Source organism: Monodelphis domestica, chromosome 3 (assembly GCF_027887165.1).
Source record: "Monodelphis domestica isolate mMonDom1 chromosome 3, mMonDom1.pri, whole genome shotgun sequence".
NCBI classification, from domain to species: Eukaryota; Metazoa; Chordata; class Mammalia; order Didelphimorphia; family Didelphidae; genus Monodelphis; species Monodelphis domestica.
In genome coordinates, this window is record NC_077229.1 from 204634282 (window position 1) to 204651236 (window position 16955).

Consider the following 16955-nt stretch of genomic DNA (forward strand, 5'->3'; position numbering starts at 1 on the left):
TGAGAGGTTATACCATACAGGATACAACACTATTGAGTCTATAGGGAATTAAAGTATGAAAGTTTCCAGAGAAAGTTTAGCATGAGGATCAGGTTAATGCTAGCGTTTGCTAATGAGATACACAGAAGAAATGTAGCCAAATAATATCATCTATGCTTGGGTTCCATGCTGTGGTATTACCAACTAGTCCTTGAACTATTCACAGTTAGATCTACTAAAATGATCTTCCTTTGTATGGAATTCTGGGCTTTATCACATTTGAAAAATTGTAAGTGGTCACACTTGCTCTTTACTTCTTTTCTTAAAGGCATTTGGTTAAAGTGAAAGTTTAAGTTGTGCCTATTTACACCTTTTGGTTTTTGTTTCCTAAAGTATGTTTATATTTGTTACTTTCAATGCAGAAAGTATATTCATATATGTATATATATATATATATAGTCATTACAGTGACTAGTGAATGGCTTAGATAAGCACCATCAGAGCTTTTGCCTCAAAGTGATCTGAAGGATTTGCTTAGGGAAGAGGGAGGTGACTCATTTCCTCATCTGTAAAACTACACTATCCTTTGATTTTTTTTCCCCCCAAAACCATTCCCTTATTATATAGTCTTTATGTTCTATAGTTTGAAAAAGTTCTTACTGCCAAAGTCCTTGCTATTATTATGTTAAAATATCAAAACTAGATTTAATTTTGTCAATGGAAATGTCATTTAGAGAATGCATTCTCAGTTGCCCTGAAGCTGAATGCTCCTATGAAAGCTGGTGTTTCCCTCTATTAGAAGGTGAGAGCTTGGGAAGAGAAGTGTCCTTGTTTTTCTGCTTGTATCCCCAACACTTAGAGCAGTGCTTTGCACATAGCACTTTATAAATACACTTTCATTCATTCATTTATGACATGGTTTATTCATAAAAATCATCACCTGCCCCATTTGAAGTGAGTGTTACCTTAGGGTTATGTAGGTGTGAGAAAGCTGACAGTGTTCAGTCAGTAGATGAGAAGTATAGCCATGGTTCAGGCTCTGGTTCTGTCACTTCCTGGGAGACCAGTTAAAAAAAATTCCCCTCCTAACCTCGTAAAAAGAAAACCTTTATAATGTATATGCATAGTCAGGCAAAACAAATTCTCCACTGGCCACGTCCAAAAAGGTATCCCGTGCTGCACCCCAAGTTCATGTTTGCGGAAGTAAGTCGAATGTTTTCTAATGGAATCATGATTGGTTAAAAAATGGTACTGTACTGAAAGTGAAAATTATGAATCCTTGAGCAAGAGGAGAAGATTGTGTAAATTTAATATAAATTGTACCCCCTCATTCCATTTGAAAACCCATTTTTGGTGTGTGTCAGCCCCCTCCTTCACTCTAGTGGCTAGCTGGCCACCTGGAAGGGCTAAGTCCCCTTGCGACTCCTGGTGCGTTTGAAAGGCAGAGCTCAGACCTGGACTGAGTCCATCTCACCAGAGTCCCAGGAAGAGTGTCGGAAAACAGCTTTATAAGAAAAGGGAGGGAGGAAGCTCACTCTTTTTTGGGGACTTACTTTTTACTTGCTTTCACTTTTGGGGGCCTTTAGCTCTTGACACACAGGGCCTGGAGATTCTTGCTAGTTGCAGCCATTTTGGGCCAAAGAATTGAGGCAGCCTCACAAATGGAGGTTAATTAGGCATGACTAGGTGGTCATTTGATTTCTCTCTTTAATCTTCACTAATAAATCATTATAAATTAATATATAGTCTCTAGAGAATTTTCATCATAACAAGTGCCATTTTGCCTGATGATGAAGATAATAGTGTGTGAGGCCCTGGGGGGCAGGTTAGATTGTGAAGGACTCTCCAATAGGTCAGCCCACCTTGTTTAGATCTGAAATCTAACAGATGGGTGCATATTTTTCTCAATATTAAACATTTAAAAAATATTTTTGTATTTTTTATATGTAATAGTTATTGAATATCTATGGTCTTTAATAAAAAATATTTCTAAGTAGAATATTTGTGATTTGAAGCATTTTATAAAGTATTTGCTTTGTTTTGGGTGAGAATCATTTTCCTTTGGGAAGCTGAAATCAATGGATTTCTCCTCTGAGCCTGGCAAAGTGCTTGAGGTGTTTAGAGAGGCTGAGTCTTCTTCCAGGAGTCAGGATGGATGTAGAAGGGGTAGAGAGAGACCAGAGCATGAGTAGGTGTTTTGGACCATGTGCTAGGAGAACAGGGAGCTCTTTGGGAAGGCATCCAAAAGGGCCCGACAACTTCCACCATCCACCCCTTTCCTTTCACCTGCAAAGCAGCCCCTCTGTTTCTGATCGTGTGACCAACTCCTTTTCTTGTGGCATTGGTGAGAGACCATACTTTACTGGGAGAGACACTGGAGCCTTCTGTCCCCTGAGGCCATATGCCAAGATTAACGGGCTTTGGCTCGCTGCCTCTGCCTGTGTTTTTGGTTTGCCCTCTGACTTTGTGGGTTCAAAAGGTGAGGAGGATGCTCTGGCAGCGGGGCAGTCAGTTCTGGAGCCCTTGTAGCTGCCTCGAGGAGCAAGGGGTGGCAATACAGCAACGAGCGTTTCATTCTTTGTAGCCCTCTCAACTAGTGTAGTGTCTGGAACACAAGACCTTCACAAATGCCTGTTGATTAGATGTCTAAAGCAGAGATTCTTAACTTTTTTGGGTGTCACGAACCCCTCTGGCAGTCTGGTAAAGCCTCTGGACCCTTTCTCAGAATGTTTTCTGATACATAAAAGATATAGAGAATCAATTATATTGAAATAGTTATGACATTTAAAAAAATGTTTCATGGACTCCTGGTAAAGAACTTCAGATCTAAAATAGCAGGCTTATGTCTTTTCTCTACCTGGAACAGTAGGAGGCATTTGATAAATAACCATTATTAGTATCTGAGGTCAAATTTGAACCAAGAACTTCTCATCTACAGGCCTGGTTATCCATAGAGCCACCTAGTTGTTTCATGTCTTTTTTTTTTTTAAGCCCTTATCTTTGGTTTTTGAATCAACATTAAGTATCCATTTCAAGGTAGAAGAGCTGTAAGAGCTAGGCAATTGGGATTAAATGACTTGCCCTGGGCCACAGTGAGGAAGGGTCTGAGGCCAAATTTGATACCAAAACCTCTTATCTTCAGGCCTGGTTCTCTGTCCACTCTGCCACCTACCTTCCCCCTTTTATTCGTCTTAATTTGTCTACCAAATTCTTCCCAGTGGCTATTATTATAAACTTTCTAGCAGACAGTTTAAGGGTGGAACTATAAGTCTGAGAATTCTAGGCATAAAGTTGAAACCATGGGAGCTGCTGAGACCAGCAAGCAAAATATTATGGAGGGAGAAGAGCAACCAGCACAGCTTTAGGAGATGCTCACAGCTAGTGGACACGACCTGGATAAACAGCCAGCCAAGAAGACAGATATGTCTGGACAGGAAATGGAGTTACGAGAAAGCAATGTCCTGAAAACTAGGGAGAAGAGAGGACCATGGAGCTGCCTCACAGGGCTGAAAGCTCCACAGAAGTCAAGGATAAGGTGGATAAAAGACCCTTCAAGTTGTCAATTAAGAGGTCATTAGAAACTTTGGAGAGAGCCATCTGGGCTGAATGATTGGGGGGGGGGGGATGGTCAGAAGCCAGATGGCAGAGAATTAAGAGAACTAAAGATGCTGAATGTGGGCAGCCTTCGGAAAGCCACCAAAGGGAGAAGAGATGCTGGTCAAAAGCTAGGTAGGGTTGGAATGAACCAGGAAAGGGTTTCTGAAGATGTGAAAATGGGCAAATTTGCCAAGAAAGGGAGGGACTGAGGATCAGGGAGAATGGGAGGAATAGGGACAATCTTCTGGGGAAGACAGGATGGAATGAGATCTCTTGGGGATGGAGAGGGGTTTGCTTTGGTGAGGCCCTCATTTCCTTTAAAATATATATATATATATATATATATAGATAACTCTTACCTTCTGATGTGGAATCAATACTTTGTATTAGTCCTAAGGCAGAAGAGTGATAAGGGCTAAGCAATTGAGGGGAGGAGTTAAGTGACTTGCCCAAGATCACACAACTAGAAAGTATCAGGTCATATTTGAATCCAGGACCTCTTGTCTCCAGGTCTGGCTCTTTGACCCACTGAACCACTTCGCTGTTTCCCCTGTCCCTGATTTCCTTTTGCCTGGGTTGTAGAAATAAGAGCTGAAAATTCTATAGCGTTTGGTGGGAGCATGAAATGGGTTGGAGTATTCAAGTTTCCTGGTGTTAACTGATGAGGTTTTCCTCATCTTTGAAGCTTTCATTTTATCTTGTGGTTTGGGCTAGATCTATTTCTTACAGATAATTCTGCTCTTTTGGAGTTTTGAGGTGCAGAAATTGGGAAGGGAAAAAAACCCTATTTCATCATTTTTCTGGTTAGGCCATTTACAGATTTCACCTAATTGCTCCTTATCCTGCAAGGTGTGTATCAAATCCATCTCCTCCTTGATGCTTTCCCTGATTTGATTCAACTTAGAATGTTTTCTCTTCCCTCAAATCTCAGAGAATTTTGTATACTTCCATGAATTTTCACATTCCACTTTGTATTGTGGTCACTGTATCTATGTCTTGTCTCTCCTACTAGGAGAATAAATGTTCTTTTAATCAACATTCTGTACCTAACCAATATATAGCATATAGTAGTTGTTCAATAAATATTTATTGAATGAAGAATGTCTGCTTTACCTTTTGGGAATCAATATATGTTTTTCCTTTCTTGTCCATTGAAAGGAAACACATAGTGGGGGGGGGAGGAAAAGAAAATGATCTTTGTTTTCAATGAATAATGTTTGAAAATGACCAAATAAAATAATGTTTAAAAGGAAAAAAAGAAAGGAAATATTATTTATAAATTATATGATTTAAATTACAGATTATTCTTAAAACTCTTGATGCAGTATAATTTTAGTTCTGTCTCTGAGCTTAAAGAAATCTGACAAATGAAAGAATGTTGTAGTGGAAAGGCACAGGACCAAGGGGAACATTTCAGTTTTGTTGTTTTTCTGTACCTGTGACTTAGGCAAGGCATTTAATTATACAGCCTTGGGTTTCTTTATTTGTAACATTTGGGGCTTGACTACATGATTTCTGATATTCCAATGGACTCTCAGTCCTACAATCCCGATGCCCAAATGACAAAGTCTGGGAGGTCTGGGAGATCTTAGGCCAGTCACCTAATTAACTCCTTTGTCTCTCAGGTCACAAGTTTTCAAAATGAAGTTGGACGCAACAATATCTCATGTCCAGGCAAGCTCGAACTTTTTATGATTCTTAACAGTGCTTGCATTGGAAAATGCTATTATTAGTTAAGTGAAATTTCTGTTCCCTTTCAGCAACCAGTATTATCTTCTTTTAGCACTCTTAAAAACCAACCAACCTACCAAAAAGCAGCTTTCCTCAAAGCCTTTCTGGTCTCACCCTTGAGCTCTAACTGTGAAGAAGACAAGATTAGAAAGTGGCCAAAGATCAGTCAACTCCAGACCCAACAGCTTCTTGGACAATGTTGGTCACGCCCAACACAAATTTAGGGGTTCAGCTAAATAATTCAGAACTGAAGAACCAGCAACAGAGCCTACAGGAGCTAATGCATCTAAAAAAAACAAAGAAAAGTGGGCACTTGGGGTGATTTTCTTTTAGACCAGCTGAAAGGAAGTAGAAAAGATTTTACATAATGCTACATTTGGAGAGGAGCATAAAAATGGTTTTAAAAGCTATTTTGAATCTTTTAAGAATAACCATAGCTTGGGGGCAACTAAGTTTTATTTTATACAGATGGAATCTGAAGCTCAAAGAATGTTAGTGACTAGTTCAAAAACAAGGTCCTGGAAGCTATTAAGTGACAAGAGCAGGACTAAAATTCACAATTGCTCTGTCCAAATAACATTTCACAGTATGACCAGCACCAGATGCTAGTATCATTTTTTAAAACCCTTATCTTCATCTTAGAATCACACTAAGTATGGATTCCAAAGCTCACAATTCGTAAGGACTAGGCAATGGGGCAGTTAAGTGGCTTGCTCAGTCACACAGTTAGGAAGTGCCTGAGGTTAAATTTGAACCCAGGACTTCCTATCTCTAGCTCTGGCGGTCACTTCACTGAGTCACCTAGCTGCTCTGAAGCTAGTATCATTTTTAAAATTATTCATTGAATATTATTTTCTTTTGACTAGTAAAAAAACCCCACAAAACAACTGTGGAAAATTAAATAGCATATTAAAGTTCAGTCAACTTTATTAAATTTATAATATTTATATTACATATTTATTTATCCTATATTCTATTTCTTATATAGTATATATTTATAAAACAGACTTGCATTTTTATGTACTACATTTTGAAATCAGAGGATCTATATTTGAACCCACCTCTATTAACTTAATCACCTTTTTAGAGCCTAAAATGAGGGGAGTTTAACTCCATGAGAGGCGCTAACTACATCGTGCGCCATGTAATGCTTGTATAGAAATTACCTCATTAAATCCTCATAACTCCTCCCAGAAGTGGGTAGCTAGGTGACCAGAATAACTTTATAGAATAGATAAAATTTCGGCTTACAAGTATGAACACTCATTTTGTTTTCCTCTGCTTCCCTTGCCCGACTCCTCTCCATCATTTTTTATCTCTTTGGTTTTCTTTTCTTTTTCTTTCCATTTTCTTTTCGATTGCCAATTGTCTCTCTTACCCTTTTAGAAAGCAAGAAGGTCAAAACCCGATATAAGTATACATGACCACGCAAGACAATTACCCCCTTATTATAATAAACAGCTGGGTGGGAGGAGGGGGGGTGCAAACATTTTTCTGCTCATCCAATTTCTCGCATTCCCTTCAAACTGCAGGAGCCCGTTTCCAAGCTTGATCGCAAACTTTCTTCCTCATTTCAATGTCTCGGAGTCTTCTGCGTGGAGATCTCCTTGACCCTCCCTCTTGAAGCCGGACTTTGGGACCTGACCGCTGGCTGGAGCACTCTGGCAGTCCGGGCTCGGCTGCGGTGATTGGCTCATTTAGTAACGCCCACAGGCTCTTCCCCGGAAGTGTTCTATTACCGTGGAACTCTGAAGGTTCGAACGTTCTCTCTGTGGAACCTTCTGCTTTCCGGCCGTGCCCCCCACCACTACACGCTCTAGACAGGTCAGTAACTAGACTTAGGCCACGGCTTCCATTTAAAGGGGCCTGCGTGCATTTTACAGAGCTGTAAATGGCAAAGGTTTTGTTGGTTTGTCTGGTTTTCTTTTTCTTTGCATCTCTTAAAGCATGCTGTCAATCTTGCTGGAGACCCCCTAAATAAAATGGCTTGACTCCGTTGCTGAAGTAGCCATCGCAGAGTCGCGACTAATTTATTCGGATTGTGTTGTGCCCCCTTTTTTCTTAAAATAATAATAATAAACCTGCAAGTGCTTTTCCAGATTATGTTTTCCTGGCACGGTTTTTGCTCTGCGTGTGTATACATTTCACTGTTTCTGCAGCGGTGAATAAGCCTAAAACGGGAAAGACGTTTGCAAGGTGGATTCTAGTCTCTTTCGCTAAAATAGAAAAGCAAAATGCTGGAAGCTCCGGTAGGAGCCTGTGCAGATATCATTTATTTTGCAGAGCTGGAAGAGAAATTGATTTTCCCTTTAACATTCATTCTCCCGCCCCCAGAGCATAATAGTAATAAAAATAATAGCCTGGTGGCAAACGGCTAACTAGAATGGCATTATATTCAGCGGTTATTTCCTAAGCACAAGCACTTGCCATGTGTAGAATTCTTTCTAAATTGTTTGGGAACAGTGCCAGTTCTCTCAGGCTAAGAATGGAGGGGGGAACATAAGCTCAATCATCATAAACTGAAAGGACTTCTTCGAGCCTGGGAGATGGGATGAGCTAAGAGGCTTGGCCTCCAGGAGATTCCCCCCCCCTTTTTTTTAAACCTTTGTACCCTATTAAATCATCCATTAAAGTATATAGGGGGTTGTGATTTTTTGGTGGAGGGAGTTCCCTACATGTGAAATTAAGAAATTATTGATCAGTGTGTTCAAATATCTAGTGCTAGATGCTGAGAGATACTTAAATACGTCAGGATCCCTGCTGTTTTGCTGTATTTTAAAAACTGAAATAAATGTATTGTAATCTTTGCTATTTAAAAAAAAAAAGTAATGGAGAAGAACCCAGAAGTCCAAACCCAGAAGCATTGGACAGACAGGTTGAGAACTTTTTAAGGTCAAAGGAGGCTGAAGGCTTTGGAGGCTTAATTTGCAGATTTGGGGTTTTGGTTTAAGTTAACAGAAGGGAAAGTTGTCTATTGTTGTACAGTTTATACCTATGTTTAGTCCAGTTTTTAACAGGCGACGACAACTCTTTACGGTCATCAGCACATCTGGCAGACAACCCTCTTGGTTAGCTACCTCTGAAAATCCAGCCAGAACTGTGCGGGAAAGAAGACGGTGCTGCTGCCTGGGCTCTGACTCTGACTCAGGATTAAATAGAGGGTTGGTTCTAGGTTCCTTTTAGGATTTATGGATATTAATCCAGGACAGGATTTTAGAGATTGTCTAAGGCAACTCCTTTATTTTATAGATGTGACATCTGAGTCCCCAAGAGGTTGTGACTTCCCTGGGGCCACCTAGCAGTGTATATTGCAGAACCAATACTAGTATCCAGATCCTCCGAATTTGTAGTGATAGTACTTTTCTGAGATGGGAAGAACTTGGAGGACTAAACTGGCTTCACAGCTGAAGGCAGGGACTTTCATTTTATCTTTGTATCACCACTGCCTATCAAAGCTGCTGGGGCATAATAAATACATTATAATAATAGAGAATAAATAAATTCTGTTAATTGACAGTTTTTTCTAAAAAAGTTATTAATTGTTGTCAAAGATTGTCAATGTTTCTGTTTTCAGGATGGCTCTAGACTGGATTGGCTTTGGTTATGCAGCATTGGTTGCTTCTGGTGGAATAATTGGCTATGCAAAAGCAGGTATGCTGTGATTCTTAGAAATCTTGTTTTCCCAACTGTGGTCACTGGTTACATTATTTTTAACATTAATATTTTACATTTTGAGTTCTTTACCTCTCAATACACCCTCCCTCACTCCTTGAGAAGTCAAGCAATATGATATCAATTATACATGTGAAGTCATGCAAAGGATATTTCTATATTAACCATGTTTCGAAGAAAAGAAAAACAAAAGCCAAAAAACCCACTATGCTTCTCTGGAGGTGGATAGTATTTTTCATTATGAGTTCTTTGGAACTGTCTTATCTTAGATCACTATATTGTTTAGAGTAGCTAAGTCTTTCACTGTTGTCATTAGTGACTGGCCATTTTTTGAAGGATGAATGAGTGAGATATTGTATATAGGGAAAGCTTTTTTTTTTTTGCTTATATTTTTACATAAACCATCTGGGTGGCTTGAGATAAATGGGGCAGACTGCAGGCTTGTGGCCAGGATCAGGGCTTGAGCTAGAAGGGAGCTTAGATATGATTTAGCCCAGTTGCTTTCATTTTATAGATGAAGAAACTGAGGCTTGGGGAGATGAACTGACCTATGGTACTTCACATAGATTGTAAGCAGCAAACCAGAATTGGATGTTCTTTTGACTATAGCAGTTACACAGAGATAGCTTACTTAAAAAAAAAATGTATCCAGTGTACCAGTAAAACAGCTTGCTACTGATTTTGTAATTCTCAGTGTCATCTTTATTCAAATGGCCAAGGCACAGGCCTAGGCATGTGACTGTTACTCAGTGCCAAATAATTATCATATCAGAAAAGACCTTGAGCTAGGAGTCCCCAAGGAAGGGTCTTCTTCCAGGAACCTTTCACACTTCAATCAAGTGAACTTTTCTAGCACACACTTTCTTCCATCCCCAAATTTTCATCTTTGTAATCTTGTTTGTCATAGGCATATCAATTTAGAACTTGAAAGGAAGCTGAAAGGTCATGGAATTCAACTTCCACACTTTTCATGTGAGAGAGAGCCATAGCTGTGTGACTTGCTCGATGTCACATAGCATATGAAGTGGTATTTGAGCTGAGGTCTTCCTGACTCCAAGGCCAACATTCCATCTACCTTATCAATTCCCAGTGGTTTTCCTGTTTCTTAATATGAGTAATGCAATTTATACTTTCAGAGAGTTCACTGGAAATTCTGAGAGATTAGTTTCTTTGGAGCTATTTTATATAGTTTCCTAACTCCTTTCCCTGCTTCCTTCCTCCCTCCCTTTCTCTCTCCCTTCTTCCTTCCCTTTCTTCCCTTCCTCTCTTCTTCCCTTATGCCCTCCTTTCCTCCCTTATCCCTTCCTTCCCTCCCTTCTTTGGTCCCTTCCTTTTTCCCTCCCTTCCTCCCTCCTTCCCTTCCTTCGTTCCTTCGTTCGTTCGTTCGTTCCTTCCCTGCCTCTCTCTGTTTCTCTCTCCCTGTCCCTTGCTCCCTTCCTTCTGCCAAATTCCAGTCATTTCACTTTTCTTTTCCCCTCTCTCTTTCTTCTTTCCCTTCTTCTTCAATAAATGGCTAGACCACAATTCTTTTTTATATTCCTTACTGTAATAAATGTAATTTTGGCAGGGGCAGGCTGCTCTTGGCTCATGTGAAACAGATAATGTAGATCTGATTTCTTCTAGGAAGCGTCCCATCCCTGGCTGCTGGTCTTCTCTTTGGTGGTCTGGCAGGCCTGGGAGCTTATCAGATATCTCAGGATCCCAAGAATATTTGGGTATCCTTAGGTAAGTATTCTCTATATACTAGCTGGGAAATAAGCAGTGGGATCTTTGAGTGGAATGCATCGAGTTAATTATATTTATAGACACTTTTCCCATTGTTTGAGAGGTACCAGGTTGTAGTGGACAGAGAACTGACCTTAAAGTCAGGGAAACATCAGTTCAAGTCCTGTCTCTGTGTGACCCAAGGAAAGTCACTTAACCTCCTTAGGCTACTCTGAGACTATTAGTTGCTGGTGATTTGCTGGTCTACAGCCATGCAAAAAAGTTTCCCTTTTGGCAGTTTCCTGTGATGATGAGCACAATTTACTGTTGAGTATGTTTCCATATTCAAGATTTTTTTTTTCTGGAAATTAATGTGTAAAGTCATTGAAGACAGTGAAGGTTATATTCAGCCCTTTTGGCTTCAGCACTGACAATGGGGGAGGGAAAAACAGATAAGCATATGATAAAGGGAATGTCACTGAGTGCCATGTGTGGGGGACAGATAAGTTCTCTGGGAATTTAATGGAGGGAGTAGGCACTCACAGCTGCCCTGATCAGAGAAGGCTGTGAATGAGGCGGGCCGTAAAGAATAGATAAGGTTTCAACCTCATTGCTTCATTCATTCCCCAAACAGAAATTGTTGTCACTCAGGCGTTTTTAGTTGTGTCCAACTCTTGGAGACCCCATTTGGGGTTTTCTTGGCAAAAATCCAGCTCATTTTACAGATGAGGAAACTGAGGCAAGCAGGGTTAAGTATCTTGTACAGGTCACACAGCTAGGAGTTATTCCAGATTTGAACATGGGAGGATGGGTCTTCCTGACTCTAGGCCTAGTGCTCTATCTGCTTTGTCACCTGGCTGCTACCCAAAAATATAATGGGTCATTTTTTTTACTATTGTTTTTATATTTTCCATCAGCTGCATCAGGGACTCTGGCTGGCATCATGGGAATGAGATTCTACAACTCTGGAAAATTCATGCCAGCAGGCTTAATTGCTGGTGCCAGGTATAATTAAAAATACTTCGGTTTTGTTTAGTTTAAGTAGAGATTATCTGTGGAAGTTACATATTTATTACTTGAGATAATTTTTAAGTTGATCAATTCACTTATTTCAGTATAGCTGAGAAAGATGTCATGAACTCTTTATGTCAAATTCATAGCCTGGGTGTAATGGCAAAGCCCTCTAAAGCAAGTTTGGTTAGAGGTGATAATGATACTGTACTTATTTTTAAAATTTTACTTAAAACATTTTTATTTAATTAATTTAGAATATTTTTCCATGGTTACATGATTCATGTTTCCTTCCCCTCCTCCCACTCCCTCCCGTAGCCGACACACAATTCCACTGTGTTTTATATGTGTCCTTGATCAAGACCTATTTCCATATTTGCATTAGGGTGATTGCATAAGAGTCTACATCCCCAGTCATATTCCCATCAACCCATGTGATCAAGCAGTTGTTTTTCTTCTGTGTTTCTGCTCCCATAGTTCTTCCTCTGGATGTGGATAGTCATCTTTCTCATAAGTCCCTCAGAATTGTTCTGGATCATTGCATTGCTGCTAGTAGAGAAGTCCATTAGGTTCGATTGTACCACAGTGTATCAGTCTCTGTGTATGATGTTCTCCTAGTTCTGCTCCTTTCATTCTGCATCAATTCCTGGAGGTTGTTCTAGTTCACTTGGAATTCCTCCACTTTATTATTCCTTTCAGCACAATAGTATTCCATCACCAACATATACCACAATTTGTTCAGCCATTCCCCAATTGAAGGGCATCCCCTCATTTTCCAATTTTTGGCCACCACAAAGAGTGCAGCTATGAATATTCTTGTACAAATCTTTTTCCTTATTATCTCTTTGGGGTACAAACCCAGCAGTGCTATGGCTGGATCAAAGGTCAGACAGTCTTTTATCACCCTTTGGGCATAGTTCCAAATTGCCCTCCAGAATGGTTGGATCAATTCACAACTCCACCAGCAATGTATTAGTTTCCCCACTTTGCCACATCCCCTCCAGCATTCATTACTTTCCATAGCTGTCATGTTAGCCAATGGTACTGTACTTATAAACATGCTCTTCTTCTGTAATGGAGGAAAAAGCCTGATTCAAAAGATGGTTACATCCTACCTGGGACACCCCAGACAACAGAGCAAGCTTCATTGAAATGTCTTGAATCAGGGCCACTGATCATCCCTTTCCTACTCCCTGTCATTGCCAGGGGCAGTTCTTTGTTACACTTCTGCAAATTCTAATGAGCTTAAAACACCAACAGACTGGCTTGGTTTTCATTGAAGGCTCACTCCAGAACTAGCTCTGTTAACACCTGGTTCAACCAGGCCTCCTCTTAAATGGGTTCTCTGTACAAGCAGATGCCCCCAAGACAAACCTAGGGAGAAAGTATTTTCATGGTGATCTAGGATAGAGAAAGTAAAATATGTGATTTAGGCAACATAAGTCATGTCATTACTCCGAACATTAAGGGACTATTTCTGATATTTGAACAAGTTTACTTTGTTTTGTGGAAAATTTGTTTTAAAGCAAGTTTGGTTAAAGCAATTGCATTTTTTTTCTAATGATTTCCATGTATAGACCCACTGCAGTCTATTTTGAAGGGACTTTATCATACCTTTTATCTGTAATTAAAAATCAACCTAAAAAAATCAACCTTAAAACCACAGTAGATTTAAAAAATCATATATCAAAAGCAAAATAACTACTTGTTGAAATATTAACAGTGCACAAAATATTAGGCTAATGTACTGTGCTCAGAAGTTAACAAAATTTTTGAAAATTGGAAATGTAAATATAGTACTTCGTCAACCCTTCTTGTAATTTCTTCCCACCCTAATTTTAACGATCCATGAGGTTTTAGAAATATCCTTTCCCCCTCCAACCAGAATCCATTTCCAACTTTAAAACTGGGTTCTTTTTACTGTGTGTGTATTCTGTCACCAAAGCTTACTCCCTCAGTCTTCCATTCAAAGGTACTTTTCCTGCTATGTGATTTAACAATTTCCCTGAATGTGAAATTCTAATAAACTACAATTCCCCAAATTCCAATAAGCTTAAATGTTCCAGGTTAAGTTTTGCTCAAAATTAATAGGCAAGGAGATGTTTTTGTTGTGCAGAAATTTTCTTTGTGAGTCACAAGAAGGTATGACATTAAGCTGTGTATTTCCGAGAGGAGATGGAGGTAGTAGTTTCAGGGTCACATTTTACTCCTTAGACTCCCTGTGTAAAACAGAGCTTTGGGACTCTTATACTATCTGCTATTACAAATGCTGTTTTAAGGATGTGTTCAGAATGCAGCCAGCCACTGCAATCAGAAGAATTTATCAAGTTCCATGAAATAGACAAGTTGTGTCTGTTCAGTGTTTTTTCTCCCTTAATTCTTTATTTTTTGGTGTTGTGTTTCTTTTGAATAGCCTCCTAATGGTTGGAAGACTTGGACTGAAGATGCTGGATAAGCCTCAGCAATCATAACTATAAATCTGTCAAGATTGATATATGAGATCAGGAATTATTTGAAAACTCCTACACTTGAGGGTATCATGGGAAAGGCGCAAAGGACATGAGCATTTGTACATAACCTGATACTTTTGGAGATTTATTTTTTTAAACCAAAGAAGCACTTCACTTTGCAATCCATCAATAATTGAATCCTCTTGTAGGCAACAATCCCATCTCATTATGGGTTGCCATTGTAACAGTTTGGTCCAGTCTTGAAGTTGTCTCCAGAGGTGTCAGAGGTTGGGTTTTGGTGTCTTGTGACAACTGAAATATTTTATACATGTTGCAGGAACTGCCTGCTATATCTCAAAGAACTACATTATGAAGGGAAGATAATGAAGAATCTGTATTTCCATCATGTTTGGTTATCCCCAATGTAACATCCCTGTCTCAGAGCATCAATTAAAATGTTTTGTGAAACCATGTTGTTGTGGTACCTCAGATCTGTTGAGCTTAGTTTCTTCACTGACCTTCTGAATGATTGTTCTTCCTTCTAGATTATTTGTAGGTACAATCTAATAATGTGCTCTAACTTGTGAGCCTAGAAATGGGCAGAGGAGCTTTCTCAAGGCTTGGAAAGAAGAAAAATTCATTTGGAATGTGTGCTAAAAGACCATGAAAACTATACTGTGGGGGCAGCTGCGTGGCTCAGAGGATTGAGAGGCAGGCCTAGAGATGGGAGGTCCTGGGTTCAAATCTGGCCTCAGATACTTCCCAGTTGTGTGGCTCTGGGAAAGTCACTTGACCCCCATTGCCTAGCCCTTACCACTCTTCTGCCTTGGAACCAATACACAGTAGTGATTCTAAGATGGAAGGTAGGGGTTTAAAACAAAACAAAACAAAAACTATACTGCAAATGGGGAGCCTTGAAATAGCATGGGTTTAGGGATCTATGTCACAGATTTGTATTATAAGACTGAATCTTGGAAAGCAAAAAAGCCAAACTTCAAATGGGAACCAAGACAGACCTAAATTAGCATCAATTCTGTGTCATATCTGATAGGCCATGGTATGGTGAGGGTTTTAGGTATTATTAATTTTTATAAGCTGATTGACCCTAGGAAATATTCACTGCATGGCTAATAGTTAACTACAAAATTTGAATTCTGTCCATCTGCCAGGCCAATGACCAGAAAGTTTAAGGAACTGACAAAAAAGCATTTGAAGCAGAGATGACAGATACCACCTTAGTGGACAAATGGCCACCTTTATTTCGGTCTTATTTTCAAAATCTTAGAAAAAAAATTAAACTACTTATATGGTTATTTAAGATAAAAAAAAAAGCTAGACACTTTATCTTGGAACCACAAGGAATGTGGTCCTCTGTGTTGAAGACAGGAAATCTGGTTTTGATTTCTAGCCTTGTCATTGACATATAGAATGTTTTGTGAAATCATGTTATTCTGGTACCTCAGGTCTGCTGTTGAGCTTGGCTTCTTCACTGACCTGCTGAATGTTCAATTCTTCCTTCAGATTATTTTTGTAGGTAAACTGTAGTAGTGCTCTGAGCTACCTTGTGAGCTAAGAAGCAAGCAGAGGAGTTTTCTCAAGGTTTAGAATAAAAATTTCTCATTTGAATATATACTGAAAGACCACAAAACTATCACAAATGGGGTCTTTGTTTACTAGCCCCGTCATTACTAGCCCCATACTTTCATACCATTCCAAATAATATAAAACATTGGATATATATATGCACACGCACAATATAGCTTGGACTGGATCTGAATGACCATGCCTTCATAGATTCTCTCCTCTGGTTTAGTTGAACTTGCATGTCGTGAACATATTCCAGGTAATTCATTTTTCTTTACTAGTAATCTGGATAGATCCCCTGTGTTTGAATTGAATTGTTGCTTTGAATTTAGAAAGAGATTCAAACAGCTCCAGTTGCTTCATAGAGGTTGCACGACTTTGTAGCACTTTGGAATGGGATATTTAGTGCCTTTCATCTTTGTAGAAAAAGCTTTTATATCTCTCTGACCCGAAGTTTTCCCATCTTTACAATAAAAGTGAGACTGGCTACTTATAACTGCAAGGCAAGGACAAATGAAATATTTAGATGAATTCTGTAAGGAAAAATATGCTCTATAAATTCAGGATATTACCACTTAGATTTTTAGTATTTTTTTCTCCATTTCTATTCCACAGATGATTTCTCTGCAAGAACAGTGGTTTCCAGGCCATATATTTTTATTTGAGCTTTACACAGCCCCATAACACAGCATTTGTTTGACTAGGACTAGTAATTTATAAAAAATATTGAAAAATCTGTCACTGAAGACAATGTAAAAATTTCACCCCACATTTCTTAGCATAACTTTTAAGTGATGAAATACAGTCATAGGCATGGAAAACCTTGCGAATAAATAACAAATATTTACCAAACTGTCCTCCACTCAGTTGATTCATACTAGTAGAATAAATAAAATCAATATTCTTTCCTACTAACCTGGAATTTATTATTTATGGGTATGTAGCAAATAGCTACCTGGCAAGACTTGCCCTAGGGTTATATCTTCTTTAAAGACAGACCTTGAGGAATAACAGTTATATTTTTACTTTAAATATGCTAGATTATCTAATGTAGTGGAAAGCACACTGGACTGGGAGTCAGGAAGCCAGGATCTTAGTTCCAACTCTTTGACTAATTAGTTGTGTGACTTTGTTCTTTCAACTAACCACTACTGTCCATATTTGTAAATTTAGGAGATGGTATTTGGATGATCTTTGAGAACCTTTTCATCTCTTAACAATCTATGA

At 39.1% G+C, this 16955-nt stretch overlaps 1 protein-coding gene across 1 annotated transcript; it reads left to right on the top strand.

Moving 5' to 3' along the window:
• The first annotated feature begins 6844 nt into the window (after positions 1-6844).
• TMEM14C (transmembrane protein 14C) lies at positions 6845-14615 on the top strand. Its single transcript, XM_007487960.3, has 5 exons — positions 6845-7131; positions 8882-8958; positions 10603-10704; positions 11601-11688; positions 14108-14615. Exons 2-5 carry the CDS (start codon positions 8883-8885, stop codon positions 14163-14165), a joined length of 324 nt encoding a protein of 107 aa, XP_007488022.1. The 5' UTR covers positions 6845-7131; position 8882; the 3' UTR covers positions 14166-14615.
• Positions 14616-16955: the final 2340 nt, after the last annotated feature.